The sequence below is a fragment of the Anser cygnoides genome, chromosome 1 (assembly GCF_040182565.1).
Source record: "Anser cygnoides isolate HZ-2024a breed goose chromosome 1, Taihu_goose_T2T_genome, whole genome shotgun sequence".
In the NCBI taxonomy this organism is placed as follows: domain Eukaryota; kingdom Metazoa; phylum Chordata; class Aves; order Anseriformes; family Anatidae; genus Anser; species Anser cygnoides.
In genome coordinates, this window is record NC_089873.1 from 189,004,573 (window position 1) to 189,021,298 (window position 16,726).

General features: G+C 37.5%; 1 protein-coding gene across 6 annotated transcripts in view; it reads right to left on the reverse strand.

The window, feature by feature from the left end:
• The window catches only part of FRY (FRY microtubule binding protein), a 238,191-nt gene that overhangs the window by 181,457 nt on the left and 40,008 nt on the right, over positions 1–16,726 (reverse strand). For 2 of the 6 annotated variants that reach the window (XM_066989712.1, XM_066989710.1), the window contains exon 3: positions 2,988–3,086. The exons of 1 other annotated variant lie outside the window; for it this stretch is intronic. Coding sequence is in view for 3 of the 5 variants with exons in the window: in XM_013189373.3 (XP_013044827.2) it covers positions 2,988–3,086; positions 6,816–7,020 (304 nt within the window). In the remaining 2 variants the exon portion in view is untranslated. Of the gene's footprint in view, positions 1–2,987; positions 3,087–6,815; positions 7,218–16,726 lie in introns of those variants that run through there. 3 more of the 6 variants (XM_013189373.3, XM_048048077.2, XM_066989705.1) reach the window with 3 other exon arrangements.

Here is a 16,726-nt window from a genome sequence, read left to right on the forward strand (position 1 = left end):
CATAGCTGGTTTACTGGAAATACCATAAGGATTTCTTTTCATGATCAGGGCATCTTCAACAAGAGAAGCAGCACTGAAATTCTTCCAGCTAACTCTAGCTACATTCAGAGAGTTTTCATTACATAGTCTTTTGTTGTTAAGATGAATTTTATTATCTACACCAATCTTCAGGCAAAATGTTAGTTTCTGAACCTAAACAGATGAATAAAATACAGATTTATTTTATCCTTCTTGAAATCAAATATTTTCAGAAGCTCCTAAACACACAAACACACACGTATTTTTAAAACTATTCCTTCACCCCCACCTTAAAAATTCAGGTACAGTATGACAGTAAAGAAATGAAAGTGAATGAAGTATTGAGAATTTTTACTTCATGGATTCCGAGATTATCAGATGATTTTGTTTGCATACTGTATGCTCCTATTAAGTATCTAAGGCTAGGTAAAGTATAAATAGATGAAAGGAGAACAGTTACCTACCAAATGCATCGAGCAAGTCTGCAAAGTACCTACACAGAAGCAAGCACTTTACAAGATGTATATATTGAGTGATTTATATGCAATCTGTAGACCTATCTGACTGTCAAGAGAACACACTTGAAAGTCATTAACTATGTTAGCTTATGTGAAGATTACCCTTCAGAAGAGGAACAAAATATGCATGAGGAAGATGGTAAATCAAAGCCATTATGATAAACTTTAAGTCTAATTCTTCTGAAATATTTTTCTTGGCTGATACGCTTTTGATTACAGCAGAAGAATCTCTGTAAGGCTTTAAAAGTAGTATCTATCTTTCCTGTAATTAAATCATATATATTTCTCAAAGCTATAAAAAAAAAGGGTTATTGTAGATGATGATTATAATCCATTAGCACAAAAATAATTCTTTAAGGAACAAAGGTGGGCATATTTTTATGGCAAGTCTGCCCTTTAGGGTGCCTCTTAAACCAGAGAAAGAGGAGACAATAGAATCTTGTCTTATCACAGCCAAAGAAAGATTTACTTAATAATAATATGCAAATGTTAATGTTAACAAACCCTCACACATTTACTGCACACAAAATGTAGTTGTGGCTTCTACCATTTAATGTAAAGAACGACTGGCTTGTTCTTCTAATTTTTCTATTTTGCTAACATTTCGTAGTAATTTGATAGGATGCTTACATTCTATTTTAAATTTCAATATATTTTATATTAACATACTTTTTTGGAGATGCAACCAGTGTTGAATACTAATTCACCACTCCCTCAAAATAATAGAACTGTACTTGAGGAGGAGCCTTTTATGTTTACCAGATGGAAAGCAATCAGCACAAGTTTTAAGGTTTTGTTCTACCCTTTATAATCATTATCTTCTAGATAGCACACAGCAGAGGGACAAAGGGTCAAACAGGCAAACCATGTTACTAAACCACATTCTTTTTCACATTCTAAGGCAGCACATGAAGAAACTTTTTCTGAAATCAGGAAGCAAATGCTGTAATTGCTTCACAAGATCCTTCAGGACACTGTAGTCTATAAACCCTTAGAAATTATATGATTTGCAATTTGTTACTGTGCACACAATGGGTTTTGTTCACTCAAGCACCAGAGTGCTTTAAAGCAAGGTCTTAATGTCTATAATAGCAGATGGTAGCAATATAACAAAATCTTCATCTAGAATCTAGGTGGCAATAAAACAGTTGCTGTTTGTTTTGATATTTTAAGAAACAAATATCAGAAAAAAAAATCCATGTCACAACAGCAGAAGGAACCTTATGTATCTTAACCTCACTTTCCTCCCTATCTTCAGCATCACCCTCAAGTCACTCTTCAATGGAAACAGAAAGTTTCCTTTATGTCCCCAATACAAATAAAAGGTATCATCATCTTCATCACCTGCCTACAAGAGCATTAGGAAATCAGTCTTCACAGTCCATAAAATACCAGCGAACCCAAGAAGAAAACAAGTTTGACAACACGTACACATTACATCAGACTTTTCAAAATGCAGAATCCCGACCTGGCCTCTGAATCATCAACCCATCCTTTCTGACGAAAATGACACTTAAAGAAAAACATTCAAGAACTAAAATGCTGAATGGCATACTAAGTAATGTACATTGGAATATGTAAGTGAGAAAGATTCAGAAGGCCAAGAAAAAAGCAAGTTATCAATTCTTTAATTTCTATAACAAAAAAGTGGTCACTCACCCAGATCAATGAGTGGGCAAGTGCTCACTCAATCATCTGTGTACCAATTTGTTAACACAGTGAATTATCTTAACATAAGGATACAAAAACTACAGTAACATACAGAACTAATGCCATCCATTCCAATATAAGAAACAAGTAAGATATATTCCCCCCCACCGCGACCCCTTTTCAATCAGCTTGCTAAGAACAGTAAGGGAAAAACAAGTCTTTTTTTTTTTTTTTTTTTTTTTTTTTTAAGTCAGAAAGGGAAGTGAAGAACTTTGGGACATGTCATTCTTGCCTTCCCTTCTGCTGTCAGTGGATGATACTTGTAAAATGCAGGACCAACAGAAGCCATTCTACCAAACTTTAATGGGCAGGGTGATATAAAGGGTACCATAACTGAATAGAAATTGCTCTGTGCAGATTACAAGTATATGGTGTTTCCGTGCAGTGTAATTTATTCCGAGAGGAGACAGGATATTCAAATTTTCAACAAATTAAAATACTGATCACAGATCATTATAACTCATTTGAATCAAGACACAAACTGTACCCATGATTTTAAACATCCTTATTAGAAGTAATTAGATTTTGGCAAGCCTTTCCCAATTAATGTTGCCAATCAAAAGGATCAAAAAAAGTCATACATACAGACTGCTTTACCCAATGTCTCATGAAAAAATAAATAATTTATTTGTACCACTGTTGAAAAACTTCTAAATATTTTTCGTATATATAACACCCTTCTTTCTTCCATTATGTTCAGTATTTTAATTTACATACAAATATGGTGTCAGGTCAACTTACTTATTTTAGAAAGTGACTTTGCTAGACTGTATGCTGGTCTGAACTCCAGAAATGCTTTGAGAGAGTGCCTCAAGACTTCTAACTGCGACAATACTTTCACTGAAAGAAAAAGCAGTGAATTTGTTAAAAAATACTATCTATTCTGGTGTAAAAAACAGAGACCAGCAACCTATAATCACAATCTTACTTTCAGTAGCTAAAGTGCTGTTAACCACTGACCTTGGTTACATTAACTCACAGCAAAACCACGATGTCTTTACAAAAGTAGAGGCAATGACTACATAGAGCTGACCTTGGCTGTGAAGACAACACCTGAGTCATTGGCATAGGCCACGAGATGGAGGTGTGACTGCTCCTGGGAGAGGCAGAAAATCCGTCGTGTTTTTCTTACCTCCTGTCCTTTGAAACTATCAACAAGCATTATTCAACACTACCACAGGCTACTTGCACGTGAAAACGTAGAAGGAAAAAAACAACAAGATACTAATAACAGTACTAGATTTTCAATGGTACTTAAACAAACATGACCAGCACACAATAAGAATCATTTTTTTTTTTAAAAAAAAAAAAAGTATTTTCACCTTTGTCATTTCTGTATAGTTTATTCTTTCTTCAAAAAATTAAGAAACCCAAACAAAATCTCATGCACTTTTGCAATGTATAAAATACAAATACAGGAAGCTCAAACAACAACAGTATCAGCAGCTTTCTTCCAAAAAAAATCAACGAAAGCAAAAACTCACCCTACATTTCCCTAGATTAAAAGCAATTTCTTAGTAAAAACAGACTAGTTTTTTTCAGGCTGAGGTAGCATAGATGTTTAATGATGTTTAGCTCATCCATTTTAAATTCAGACCCCTTCAATTAGTTCAATTTATCTTTCCTAGGTAGCTCTATAAAGACATGGTCTCCTAAGGCCAATTTATGGCTGACCATCTTTTTACCATTCATTCTTTTGCCATTAGCAAGCTACACCTCTGTCGGCAGGTTGGGCCAAGCCACCACTCATTTTTGTATGGTCTTGCAGGGTAAGGTTCAGTCCCAGGCGTGGCAGTACGAGCTGAATGCATGTTAGCATATCCATACGAATTCTACTAATCCTATAAGGTTACAAAGCTCTCTCTTGATACTAAATGGCCCTGTGATGTTGATTATAATTACTTGTGCCCCATCATCGAATAAAAAGGTATCTCTGTTCAGTGTACCCCTTTGGCAATGCCACGGTCTCTCCTCAGAGTCACAGTTCCCCTTATCTAGCCATGTAGAAAATAACACAACAACCCCTGACACCTTTGTTTGGATAGTACTGTCTAGGCACATGTGAACGACTAACTTCATGACAACAGGACAGACAGACATGCCACTCTACTCCGGAGTTTCAGCGTTTCAGCTTTCATTTTTAAACAGTAAGTTGGTAGCTATAAGTTATGAAAAAAAAAAAAGTAAAACAGTAAAACATTGTATGAACTGACCCATATGCCTTGCACCTAAATGCCTTTGTACGTCTCTGTTCACTGTTTCATTACTTAGGCTCTTTACGATAGAAAATAAGAAGAGGAGAACAAGATGTACAAGAAAAAAAAAAGGAAGGAGAACAAGATGTACAAGCAGTCAGTCTAAATTGCAAGCATGTCCTAAAACTGAGACAGGTTCCTGGTGAAATAAAAGACTAAGTTTAGATACTGGAATTAAAAGAAGGTGAAAAAAGTCAGAATGATACCAATTTTAAATATATATAGTTATGTATGACGTGGTTGAAGAAAGGAAATGACTCATTTCATTCTTCAGAAAGCTTCTGCTTCAGCAGTGACCCAACAGACTGCACAGCAAGTGTATCAGCATGGAGCTCTATTTCCATCCCAATCCACATCCACGGCACAAAAGACAAAGGTCTAGACAACTTCAACCGTACTTCGTTAACCTATTTTCAAAAGCAAATCAAGTGCAGCTTCTCCCATGCATACTGCTGACCTACCAAATGAAAGGCTACACCCATCTTTCCATCATGCTCCATCAATTGCTTATAGCAGCACGCAATTTGCATTACCTTTGAGTGAAGTGCCCTTGAGCGTACAGTAACAGAGCTGCAGTGGATTTCATAAGTGCAATGGCAGCGCGCCAGACACACCAACTACATTCAAGCGCTCGGATCTGACGCAGCACAAACTATGGAGTATTACTACTACTAGTGTGGCCATTTGGGAGGGTGGAAAGAGAACAGTGAGAGAGAAGAACCGCATTTTTTTAAATGAAAACCTTCAGATCACAGACTGAGGGAGAAATCTGGGTGGGCTCAACAGAATAAGGGCATCGGAGAGCAAACACAAGGCTGTTCAAGATGATTTTTCTATCAAAAAAGCTTGATGTACAGGAGAACAAGATGCAGGAGGTAAAAAAAAGAGGTGATTAAGGAGAGGAAAAGATAGGAATAAAACAAGAAGAGAGCCTCTATCCTGCCCCAAATAATGCCTTTTGGCAGTCCCCAGCAGGCCACATCACCTCACGAAGAGCCTGTTCAGGCACTGGGAGGCACAGGAGCCTTGGGCATGTCTGAGTCACCTGACTTAAGAAACAAGAAGGCTAATTTTTTTTTTTTTTTTTTTAAATCGGGACATAGAATATGACCGAGGAAAAAAGCTTCATTTCCTAAGGTGTTGTACGACAATTATACCTCTGTATAACAAAGGTGCTAATTGAGGTTCTAAATCCCACACAATGGTACTGCCCTGTGTCATCTCTTAACATTGTATTCCCATTCCTTCAGCTCACGAGAAGAAAGAGAAGATACCCTTATAAGTTTAGCTGTTATGAAGAAATATAATAACAGTAATATTTAAATAATCAGTACCACCTTTTTATATACTATATCTCTTCAAGAATCTGTATGACTGTACTATTCCCTCGCCCCCCCCCCCCCCCCGAACTTTAACATCAACATTTCCATGTGGAAATTTAAACCTAAATGTAAAAACTGTATATTTTTGTTTCAACAGAGGATTTCACTTTCTCTGTTTGGTTCACAGAAACACCTTCACTTTTTGTAGGGATGAGCTGGTATTCATTTTTTTTCCCCTCTAAAATCTTTTAAGTCCTCCTCATAAAGATGATCTGATTGTTTGGCAACAAATCCTTTGTCTTCATGCTAATCTGTTGCCTATTTTTAGGCATTTTTCAAATAATTTTAAAAAATTACAGAAAAAAATAATTGCCATTAGCTTCACTGTAAGCACTCTTACACCTTGCTCATATTCTTAACAACCAGGGAGTTAAACTGAACTATTAACTACAAACATTACAGGCTCCAGTGCAAGACAGGAATTCAAAGTATGCATTTGAGTATTTAGTGATGTTAATTTCTGGCTACACAAAAAAAAAAAAAAAAGTCAGCTACACTGAGGAGTCCACATATCCCCAAATACCCTCCCCCAGAAAATTAAATGAGAGAACTTTAGAGCAGCGAGAGAGGTATAAACCTATACTGCATTTACTGATTGAATTGCTTATGAGTGGCGTTAAGCAAAATGCAGAGTTTAAAGCTCTAGAGAAGCAACTGATTCCCTTTAAATGCTAAGTATTAAAAAAAAATCCCCATAAGCAAGCAAATGAAACCAAAAATATCAAGGAATTTTATTTTATGTTTTGGTTCCATCACTTTAATGGTGACATAATGTAACATAAATGGTACTTTATTAAATCTATCTGTGAAGACTGCCTTAGTTTTTAAAACAGAATAAACTCTCACTGGAGGCAGCCACTGAATTTCTCAAATATTACCAAAAAGGTTTAAAAGATATTGTACCAACACACCATTAACATAGCATTTCCTACCTGAAAATATAGAAGGTCTTTTCTTAGGGCGCCTGGGATGTATAGGCTCTATATTCTTAACATTTCTTTGCAACTTTCCTTTAAAGTCATTTTCTAGCAGGATGTCTGGTGGGAGGCTACTCCGTCGTGCTGATTTGTGACGATTCGGACAGGAATTCAGTTTACTCCTAGTCCTAGAGTACAAGTTGCTGTCATCGACTGCCATTATAGAGCATTAACTTGTAAAGCCACCCCAGCGCAAAGCCAACCTGCGCATCCACAAGGCTTTTGACTAGTGGTTCCGGACCCAGGCAATCTCAGGGATGTTCTCATGCCCAGCTCAGCACTTGCCTGGGAAGTTTAGCGAGTTGATAGGCGTGTGCTGCAACAGGTGTAGGGTTACTGCATCGCCCCTCCTTGCACCACTTCAACTGCACGGGGAGGAGACACGCCAAAATCATTAGTTTGAAAGGTTTGAGGCAATTCGGAAGTTCAACAAACCTGAACCCAGCAGCACAGCCTGTGCAAAGGGGAAAATAACACTTCAGTAACAAGAACTGTCTAGGGCTAGTGGTTGTGTTTTACCAACGGCGTTTGTCAGGTCAGTTCATTAATACTTCATTTTCTTGGCAAGCAAAACAGGTGTTGCTAAACCTTAAAAAAAAAAAAAAGAGTGAGAGAAAAAGCAAAACAAAACAAAAACCAACCCAGTCAACTGCCTTGGGACCTGCCTGGGAAAGGAACAACCCGAGCAGCGTGTTCAGGTTCTTAGCCCTGTCCTTTGTCAATGTTACATTTTTAGACCAGTAAACAAATCCAAAGCACCAAGGTTTTTACGGCCACAATTACTAAGTTTATTTGTTCCTTTCCTTAAGAAAGAAGGGTGTTATTTCCTTACTGGAATCAAAATCAAAGAGCCATCAGTGTGACTGATTTTCTGTATAGGAACTGCTGACCACCAAACCCAAGCCATTTCAACATGCATAGGAAGAAGCTGGTCTGTAAATTCTCCATGTAAATAAAAGCCATAGTGCTTACTAGAGGTTTGTACTTTTTTGTTGTTGTTGTTGTTACTGTTGTTCCAGTTATCCCAGTTATCTTTTGAGCCTCACAAGAATATGGTTTTCCTTTCTCCAAATGATAGAAAGAAAAAAGGGCAAATCCTGACATTTACAATGAAACTGCTAATTTTCTTACTTAGAATTCTATCATTAATGGGGAAAAAATCATTACTAAGTTAAAACTAACAAATCTCATATGAATAGACATTTTTGTATTAAATAAAAATAACTTATAGCAAAGTGAGTAAGCAGAGTGGTAATTTGAAGTGTCAGCAGCTAATGCTTCAACCATGGATACTTAAGGCAACCAGATTTTAACAACTTAAGCTAGAATTTGATTTTTCCTTGTCATTTAAAACACCTAAAATATGAAAGCTTTAATTTCTTTCCAAAAGATAGGGTACATTTTATGATTGGTGTAATGATCATGAGTTTGGCTGCTCCAAATAAAGTTTTTGTGTGAAATTCAGTAAAACCTTTATTACTGTTGACAAATAAAAACAGTTCACCTACATGCTTTTGGAAGGAGACGGGATATGATATATTTTTATATATATTTATGTAGATGATTAGTTTTTTAAAACATTTTATTGCGTTAGAAATGCAGAAAAATGTAAACAGTCTGCTAGATTCTTCTTCTTCCTCTAGAAACTAATTTGTATTTGGCTGGAGGTTGAAATTATGAATGTAAGAATCCAACCTCAAATACACTGGACCCTGCATTCAGAACAAGCTGATTATTTAAACCACACCAATTTAAGCTAAATAAATGCTAACTGCAGGTAACAAAGTGATTATTTCTACATTTCAAGTACTCAAAGGATCTCGAGCTCTGTTTATATGCAGAAATAAGCTTTTGAAAACCCCACTGGACTCCAAAATAGGTTAGGTCAGAGTTAGGTTGTAACCAAAGGGAATTGTATACCTAGATTGCTCGGGTCCATTCTAAAAATTGCTCTAGGCACAGGTCTTCATCATTAGAGGCCAAAGTATTTCTAACATGACCTTCAAATCCATAGAATTTGTATATCTTATCCTCTTTTTTTCCAGTTAATTTTAAAAATATATATTAAAAAAACAGGTCAAAGAAAGTTTCCTTCCCCCCCCCCCTTCTTTCCCAGTTCCACTTGATTTTTCAGCTTTGACTCAACCAACGTAAGAAATATTCAGGGACAGTAAGAAATATTGGAACCATTCCCAATGGTCCAACTAAAGCAAAGTAACTGAATCAAAAGCTTTTCAATACAACAGGAAAGTGCTTAAATCCGAGCATATTATTTGAACTATGTGTGAAGACTGAAAAACTACAAATACCAAATGCAAGAATTGACATTTGAGGAACTTTAAATTGAAATTTGACAGCAGCATTAAATAAAATTTCAACATCCTCAGTAAGTGACCTAAGCACCAGGATATTCTGGAAAGAGCTCTTAACTTTTCTTGCTGAAACTGTTCCACAACGTATAAATAATTAAATATTCATTAGAAGAGTGACTTGAAACTGTCCCATATTCTAGCTGAGTGGCACAAGTGCTGCACTAGACAGTCTTACCTTCTCCAGCTCCATCAATATTCATGCCACGTGGAACAATACCAAAAGGAGGAAGCACTGCTGGGATGCTCAAAGGTACAATAGGCACTGCGCTCTTTTGAACTAGGGGAACCTGTCAAGGGTTGAAGGCCTTGATCCACACAGCACACAGGAATCTATGATGAGTTTACCCCTGAGTGGCCTTATGATGGCAGTCCAGGATGGGACAGATGAAAACCCAACACATCTCATCCTTGAGTTGCTTTTTTAGGATCCACTCCAGGAGACATACTCTGAGAATTCATGCAGACCTAACAGTTTGTAAGTGCAAATAGCCTAAAACCTGAAAATCCTTAGCGTAGGATTAGGTGTAGGCAGCAGAACAGAAGCTGAGGCTCCTGGTGGTGTCTGAAAGTTGTCGGACTTGGGTCCCTAAGTGCTATTTTAGTGGCCTATCTCTTCTAGTGATTTAGTTTATGTATCTCCTGTTGGAGATTTTCTCATCTTTGAGGGGAATGTATAAAAATTTGTAGTCTACTCCCAAATGAGACTACTAGAGAGTAAGTTACAGCACAATACAGAAGAACAAAACTTGAGATGGGGGAGAGCTCTTTGAAGAGCTGTTTGTTAATTATAAGACCCAAGAAATAAAGCAGAAGCACTGAGCATTCAAAATAAACAATAAATAAATAAGAGATTTTGAGATTCAGTTACAGATAGAAAGGAAAAGAACACTCTGGTAAAATTTGAGATTCTTCTCCATCAATACTGCACTGACAGCATCTCTCTCAGATCTCCTATTTTCTACTTGAACATGGAAGCTTTGCACTTTTATAAATAGAAATAAAACGAGAGGGAGGAAAGAAAAACAAACAAACAAAAAACTCTAAACTGTGAACATGATGTGTGGAAGTAAATTTGTCAACTTTTATGCAATTAATCACAAAGCTTCTATCATATACATCCAGCAATCCAGAACGAAACAGAGAATCAAATGGCTGAATGATTTTCAAAATTAAGTTAATAATTGGAAATTATATGTACATATTTTATTCTCCTGTCTCTAATATATATTCTTAGAAGGCTACAGTGTAGTTGAAGGAATTACATTTCACTAAACCTTTCATTTAAAACAGTGATTAAAATAATTAATTGCTGAGTAGACCACCAAAATTATAATACAGTAGGACTAATCAACATGGTTAATATGGAAAAAAAAAGTGTCATTAATCTATTCTAGTTGCTTGAGCATAGAAGATAAAGGAGAAGGATTATTTATTTATCCCCTCAAAGGTTTAAACAAGGTATTTCAGAAGAGATTCCTAAAATGAAGTCATCATTGCGTTTAGTGCCAAATCATGTAAGTGCTCAAACGATGAAAAACAAAGCACAGGAAATATAATTTGGCTACACTTTCAAGGTGGCAAAGGTTCATGCTTCTCTAGTAGGTTCTGTGTAGTTCAGTATTTTCTTACAATTTTGAAAGCACAGCATAATAATGAAAAAGCCCAATTTACCAAACTGATCATCAGATTTATCCGTTATGGTCAAAGGCTAAATCAGGACATCATACCTCTTGCCTCCAGCAGACTACCAAATTTTACTCTCTGCAGTTTCTATTACTATTTTTTTTAATTAAAGTTTGTTATATGAAAGATAAAGGAGAGTGATGTCTGATAGCTGATTTGTGTTTGAACTATATTCTGTACTGTAGAAATACAGATTTAAGGCTACAGATTTAGCATGGTCCAGGTCTCAGAACAGTAGGTTTTCTCACAGGTGAAATTATTATTACTTTTTGTTGAATAGTATGGCAGCAAACCTAGTTATATTTCATGTGCAGTTACCCACGTGTTATTATGACTACATTAGAGCTGTCATTTGTGCTTCCAGCTGAGGAAAATATTCTGGCTCATCAACAGCAGAAATAAAAAAAAGTGTTCCTAAAAAGTGTCCTCAATGTGTCAGCCAGCAGAGGCAGGCTCAGAAAAACTTTATTACGGGAGGAAATCTGCCACCACAATAAATTTCCATCTGGTGTGGTAAAGTAATGCCCACACTGGTGTACATTTTATTCACGGGCCTTCCCATCGTACTATACGCACCAGATTAGAACGGTACATAAATACTGCCAAGGGAGGATGAGGCCTCTTTGGCACATATGTTGGAGGAACTGCTGTGGCAGGAAAGGGAAGTCTGGGCTGCACTAACATTTTAAACCAGCACAACTCAATAAAATAAAAAGAAGTCCCATCCTTCCTCTTACTTGTAGCCCGTGGAGCCTCCCTCCTTGTCACATTAGCACCCACTTTTGTGAGGCCACACAGCAAACCATGGAACAAATCTAGATTAACCTTTCCTTTCTTTCTTTCTTTCTTTCTTTCTTTTCTTTTCTTTCTTTCTTTGCAGCCATGCTGCCACATAGGACAAAAAGGCAGGAATAAGCAGCCAGGAAAAGGGTATGTGGATCATTTCTTCTAGTGACAGTGCCAGGTTACATCTGGTTAAAATCTTTGTAAAACTAAGATTACAAAAGCAATACACCAGCTACTTACTGCATTTTGGACAGGTTTTACAGGTGTCAGAAATGTCTGAAGAAAACAAGTTGATAAAAATAAATCTGAGAGTTCTTGGGCATCTGCTTGCTCTAAAGAGACTGTTTATCACCAGAAATCAGTTCAGAAACACTTCCCCCCCTGCCCCCCCCATTTCTCAAACACACTTACTACCTAGGTCTCATCCCCTACCCATGGTGGAACAGTCACAGATCCACAAATGTATCCATGCTACAAAATCATTTTGTTTTTTATTTCAAACAGGAAAGTCAAACAGTGCAAGAATTAAAAACAGGGAATCAAAAAGTGAAGCATATATACAGCTGCTCAAACCCTTCAACTGCTACTCAAAAATGATTGGTTTAATTCCCTGGAATAACCTGGCTGTCTTAATGCATAGGGTGTGAACATCTGAGTGATCCTCTGCTTGAATTAACCCATTTACCCCACAGTCTAATGCTGCTATAAACAAAAGCCTGGATTTAATACAGCCTTAGCTTCCAAAATATCTCTCCTTCAAGTCAAGCATCATTTTTCAAAAGTGGGTAGAAGAGGAACAGCAGTCACGGTCGTGCTCTCAAAGACATCAAAGAGATCATTTTAGATCCACGTTAATTTCTACCCTGGTAGCAAGCACTTGACTCACAGAACAGTGTCATTAGTATCCAAGTTGCCAGGCTACATCTGACCTTAGAGCAAGCTAAATGAGAGTACTAGATGCTGGTCATATCGTGCACTGCAGCACTACATTCACTGTTTTAATTTGTGATAGATAATATTGAATTAGAGTTACAGAAAACAGAAATAAGCATCAAACCCAGACAGTTCCTCGCCTACCTCAAACACAAGCAGACAAAATATTATGAGAACGTGGCATTTTCAGAGTTGCTTGCTATGTTGGCATACTGATTTTAATAGATTAATATCGACAGGAGGTTTGGCCTAGCGTTTCAATTGCATTTTCTTTCAGCTGAAAGAAGGTAAGCATGTAGGCATATTGTTGTTTGGTAACAACAAATAAAATATAGAGTTAATGCTGTAATCTGGTTCTAAGACAATACCAGTCCCTTGATGCTTGATACATAATATGCACTTCCCATATTAACAAGGGAAGCTGACTCACATCACAGTATTTCATAAGCAGAACAATTCATATGCTAATATACATTTGTAATAATTTCACTTCACACTGATGTTCTCATTACATGATAGCTGTTAGAGCCTTATCTTCACAAGGACTCGAAAGTTGATCCTTCTCCAACAGAAAAGCAGCGCAAACCCTGGAAACAGGAATTTTTCTGGCAGGCAGCAGCATAAACAGGAACAGCTTAGGAACCAAAGTGGCGGTGAGGGCTCCTTGCAAGTGGCCTCTGAGCAGTCAGGACATGCAGCTTTGCCCAAGTGACAATCCAGAGGCTGGGGATTTTCCAAAGATCAAAGGCTGTGGGTGGAACTTCCCAGAATCTGCAGGGCTGTAGCACTCAATTACAAAACCATGCTTGTTATTAATGCACTGCAATCTGGTACGTTAGGCCTATACTCTGGATACAATTACAGGAGAGAGACCTAGAGGGTACAAAGGAATTTTACTTCGCAGGGTATATACAGTATGAGTCCTGAACAAAGCGTGACAGATGTCTCCATATTTCTATTGTATGGTGAGCAGAAATCATACATACTACAAGCAAGCTACAAATAGGAAGGCTACAAATTTCAGAGACATTTTTCTACTCAAGACCACTTGTGAGTGTTCAGTATTTTTACACGAATTAAATTTTCTTAGCACATATCTGTCAAATAATGACAATCCATTGCAGTTTCTATTAAAACTGAACAGTTTCTATTAGAACTATAAAAGTATTAAAGATATAGATGAAAAAAAGTCAAAATACTTGGAACATTTTAGAGAGGACAGTTTTAATGAAAAATTCCTTCAATTACAAAGAGTTTATTCTACACTTGCTGTTGTGTGAGGCCACTGTCTGAAGTGATCCCAGAGATCTGGGAAATCCAGCGTTCTTCCTTTGCTTGTCATGAAAACTAAAGGATGATGAAAATTCTGCTTCTCATGGACAGCTAGTCAAATATAGATATGGATTATTAATAATATATAGACTTTTTAAAATTCCAACATGGGAATTTGCATACGATTCAGGGCTGGATGAGATGAAACAGATAGATGGGGATGCCCTGGGGCAGAAACAGTCCCTTGCACAGGACTCTGGACACTGTGTTACATGGAATTTTTTTAATGAAGAGGAAGGAAGCAAGTGGGCCAAGATGTATCTCATCCTTTAGTAAGGGTGTAATGTAACGGGACAGACCTATATCAAGCTTCACATCCCTTTTCTACATAGTAAGCAAAAAACACAGGAAGTGTATCAGAAAGCACTTTGAATTAAGTACCAGACTGAAAATAAGGCAGGAGAGAAAGTTCTGCTATGCACTTCTCTTTGTGTCTATGAATATTTCATTTTGAGTCATGGTCACTTTGCTTCCTTCACATCCTGACTGAATGTCAATGCCTTAGGTCTGAACGGGCTGTATGTTACAACCTGACACAAGGATGTGATCTTGAAACCTAGGGCTAGCACCCACTGTTATATCATTACCTGCACAAACAAAACAAAGATAACAACTGTCACCAGCCTTTGGATCCAGTAAAAACATTTAGCTCTTTAATAGCTGTTCCTGTTTCGAGTCTAGAGAGTACTCCTGAATCCACATTGTGTATCATTCATTAAGGGGGAGATTCAGACTATTCAACCTCCACTTCAGTTTGGATCCAGGTGAAATCCATGTACCCAAATCTTCAGAACGCAGACTGCCTTCTCTCCAGCACCATTTAAATTCTAAACCAACGCTGTCGTGATCCCATATCATCCAGGCCAAGAGCTCCAATTTGTTCTTCTAACAGTCGTGCTTTTGGGGTGAAAAAAAATAGGGAAGAACTGTATTTGATCTAGTGGGATTAGATTCCAGAATATCAGAAAGCACTACTGCCCAGGCTCCTGTTGGCCTACGTTTCATCATACTCTCACACTGGGACAAACCCAGACATCAGAAGTGCAGTGGTCTGAGCAGCCAGGTGTAGCTTCCATCTTAGTTTCTCTTTTAAGACAAATCTCTAAAGATATTTTGTTTGAGTCCCCAAACAGATGGATCTCATACGTGTACTTGGGCAACACCTGATTTTAGATGCACAAATTATACCATTAGCTTTCAGAAATAAGCATACCCATAACTGCCATTAGAGGCATATTGGCCTATGACGCTGGGCCCTAGAAACCTTTATTGATCAGTATCAGCTCAAAGTGTGTTTGATTACATGCTGAACCTGCAGCTTTCCAGCTTCTCCATGTTCTCCACAGAAACCCACTTCACTTCTGTGCGTAGCACGTTGCACTGAATAGGAAAGTCACGCTTCGCTGTAATAATTCTAGAGTTTTAGTAACAATACAATAAAAGCAGGTGAATTCCTAACAGTGACAGAAACATTTCCTAGTTTTATTCAACTGCTTTTCTAAACCAATGCTCTCGGTTTCATCTAGCAATCACAAAGGCATCTCCTAAAGCAATGGTATGGGACAAAGAAGCACACAAACTGCAAGGTGTGAGCCTCTCATTCAGTTTCCCCTGGAGACAAAAGCGGTCTTCAATCTGCATCTTAAATTCTTGTCTAAGATGACAAATGCATTCCGTCTTCATCAGCCAGCAAGCTATTCTGTTTCATAGCTGTGACACTTGCAGGAGAGTCAGAACCGTGCGTATATTCTTGATATTTGGCACCCACAGAGGTTTGAAGCTATCTGGCACGCTGTCAGTGCATCCCCTTTTACAGGAAGCGTACTATACAGATTTATATACGCTGTGACTTAACTTCATTCTCTCTCTAGGTCTGAAGTGCCATTTGTTAGGAAATACTCCATTTGCTTTCTGTATACTTGGCTGTATTTCAGCATCCTCAGAACTACTTATAAAACTGTCCCAAGTGTGATACCAACTGACAGGAAAACGAAGGTTATGCAGCTGCAGCCAGAGCTCCTGGAAACATGGGACATATCCTTAGCAGCTACTGTGAAGGCCTAACTGAGGCACAACCCTGAGGACAGGAGTTTCAGCTCCTGAGCCCTGCTACAAAAGCGAGTGGTACACAAGAACCAATGTGGCATTGCTACAGCATCACAAAGCCCAGATGTGCAAATTACCTCCAGATGCAGACACAAATATTCCACATATCTTAATTTCAAGAAGGTTTAAACAATGTTAAGAGTTTAATATGGATTAAATTTATTACATTTATATTGAGACCAAATTCCTATTGGAACAGCATCTGACCAGAATATGTTCCAGTTAAGACCAAACAGAATTAAAATAGATGTAACAGCTGTAAACAGTAAAACTATCTAAGCATACCATCTTCTTTGAGAAGTCAGAGCCCATAACAGTCAGTCCACAAACGAAAACTGTTCAAATAATGAAGAAATGTATTATTTCCAGGGGATAAGAACAGTGCATAAGAACCTGTCACTCTGCAGACATAATCATCCATTTTAAGGTAGTAGTATAAATAAGGTAAAAGTGAGCATCATAAGAATATTAAAGTTTTATTAGAGATTATTATAAGATCTGTAAAAAGACCAGCTAAAATCAGCTTTATGAATACCACATACTTCATCCAGCCCCTACCCCTTGATATGTTTATGATCACGTATTTCCACTCTCAGTGATTTTTTTCTTTCTTTGCTTCTTTTCCATAATGACACCAAACATGCACAGTACTGC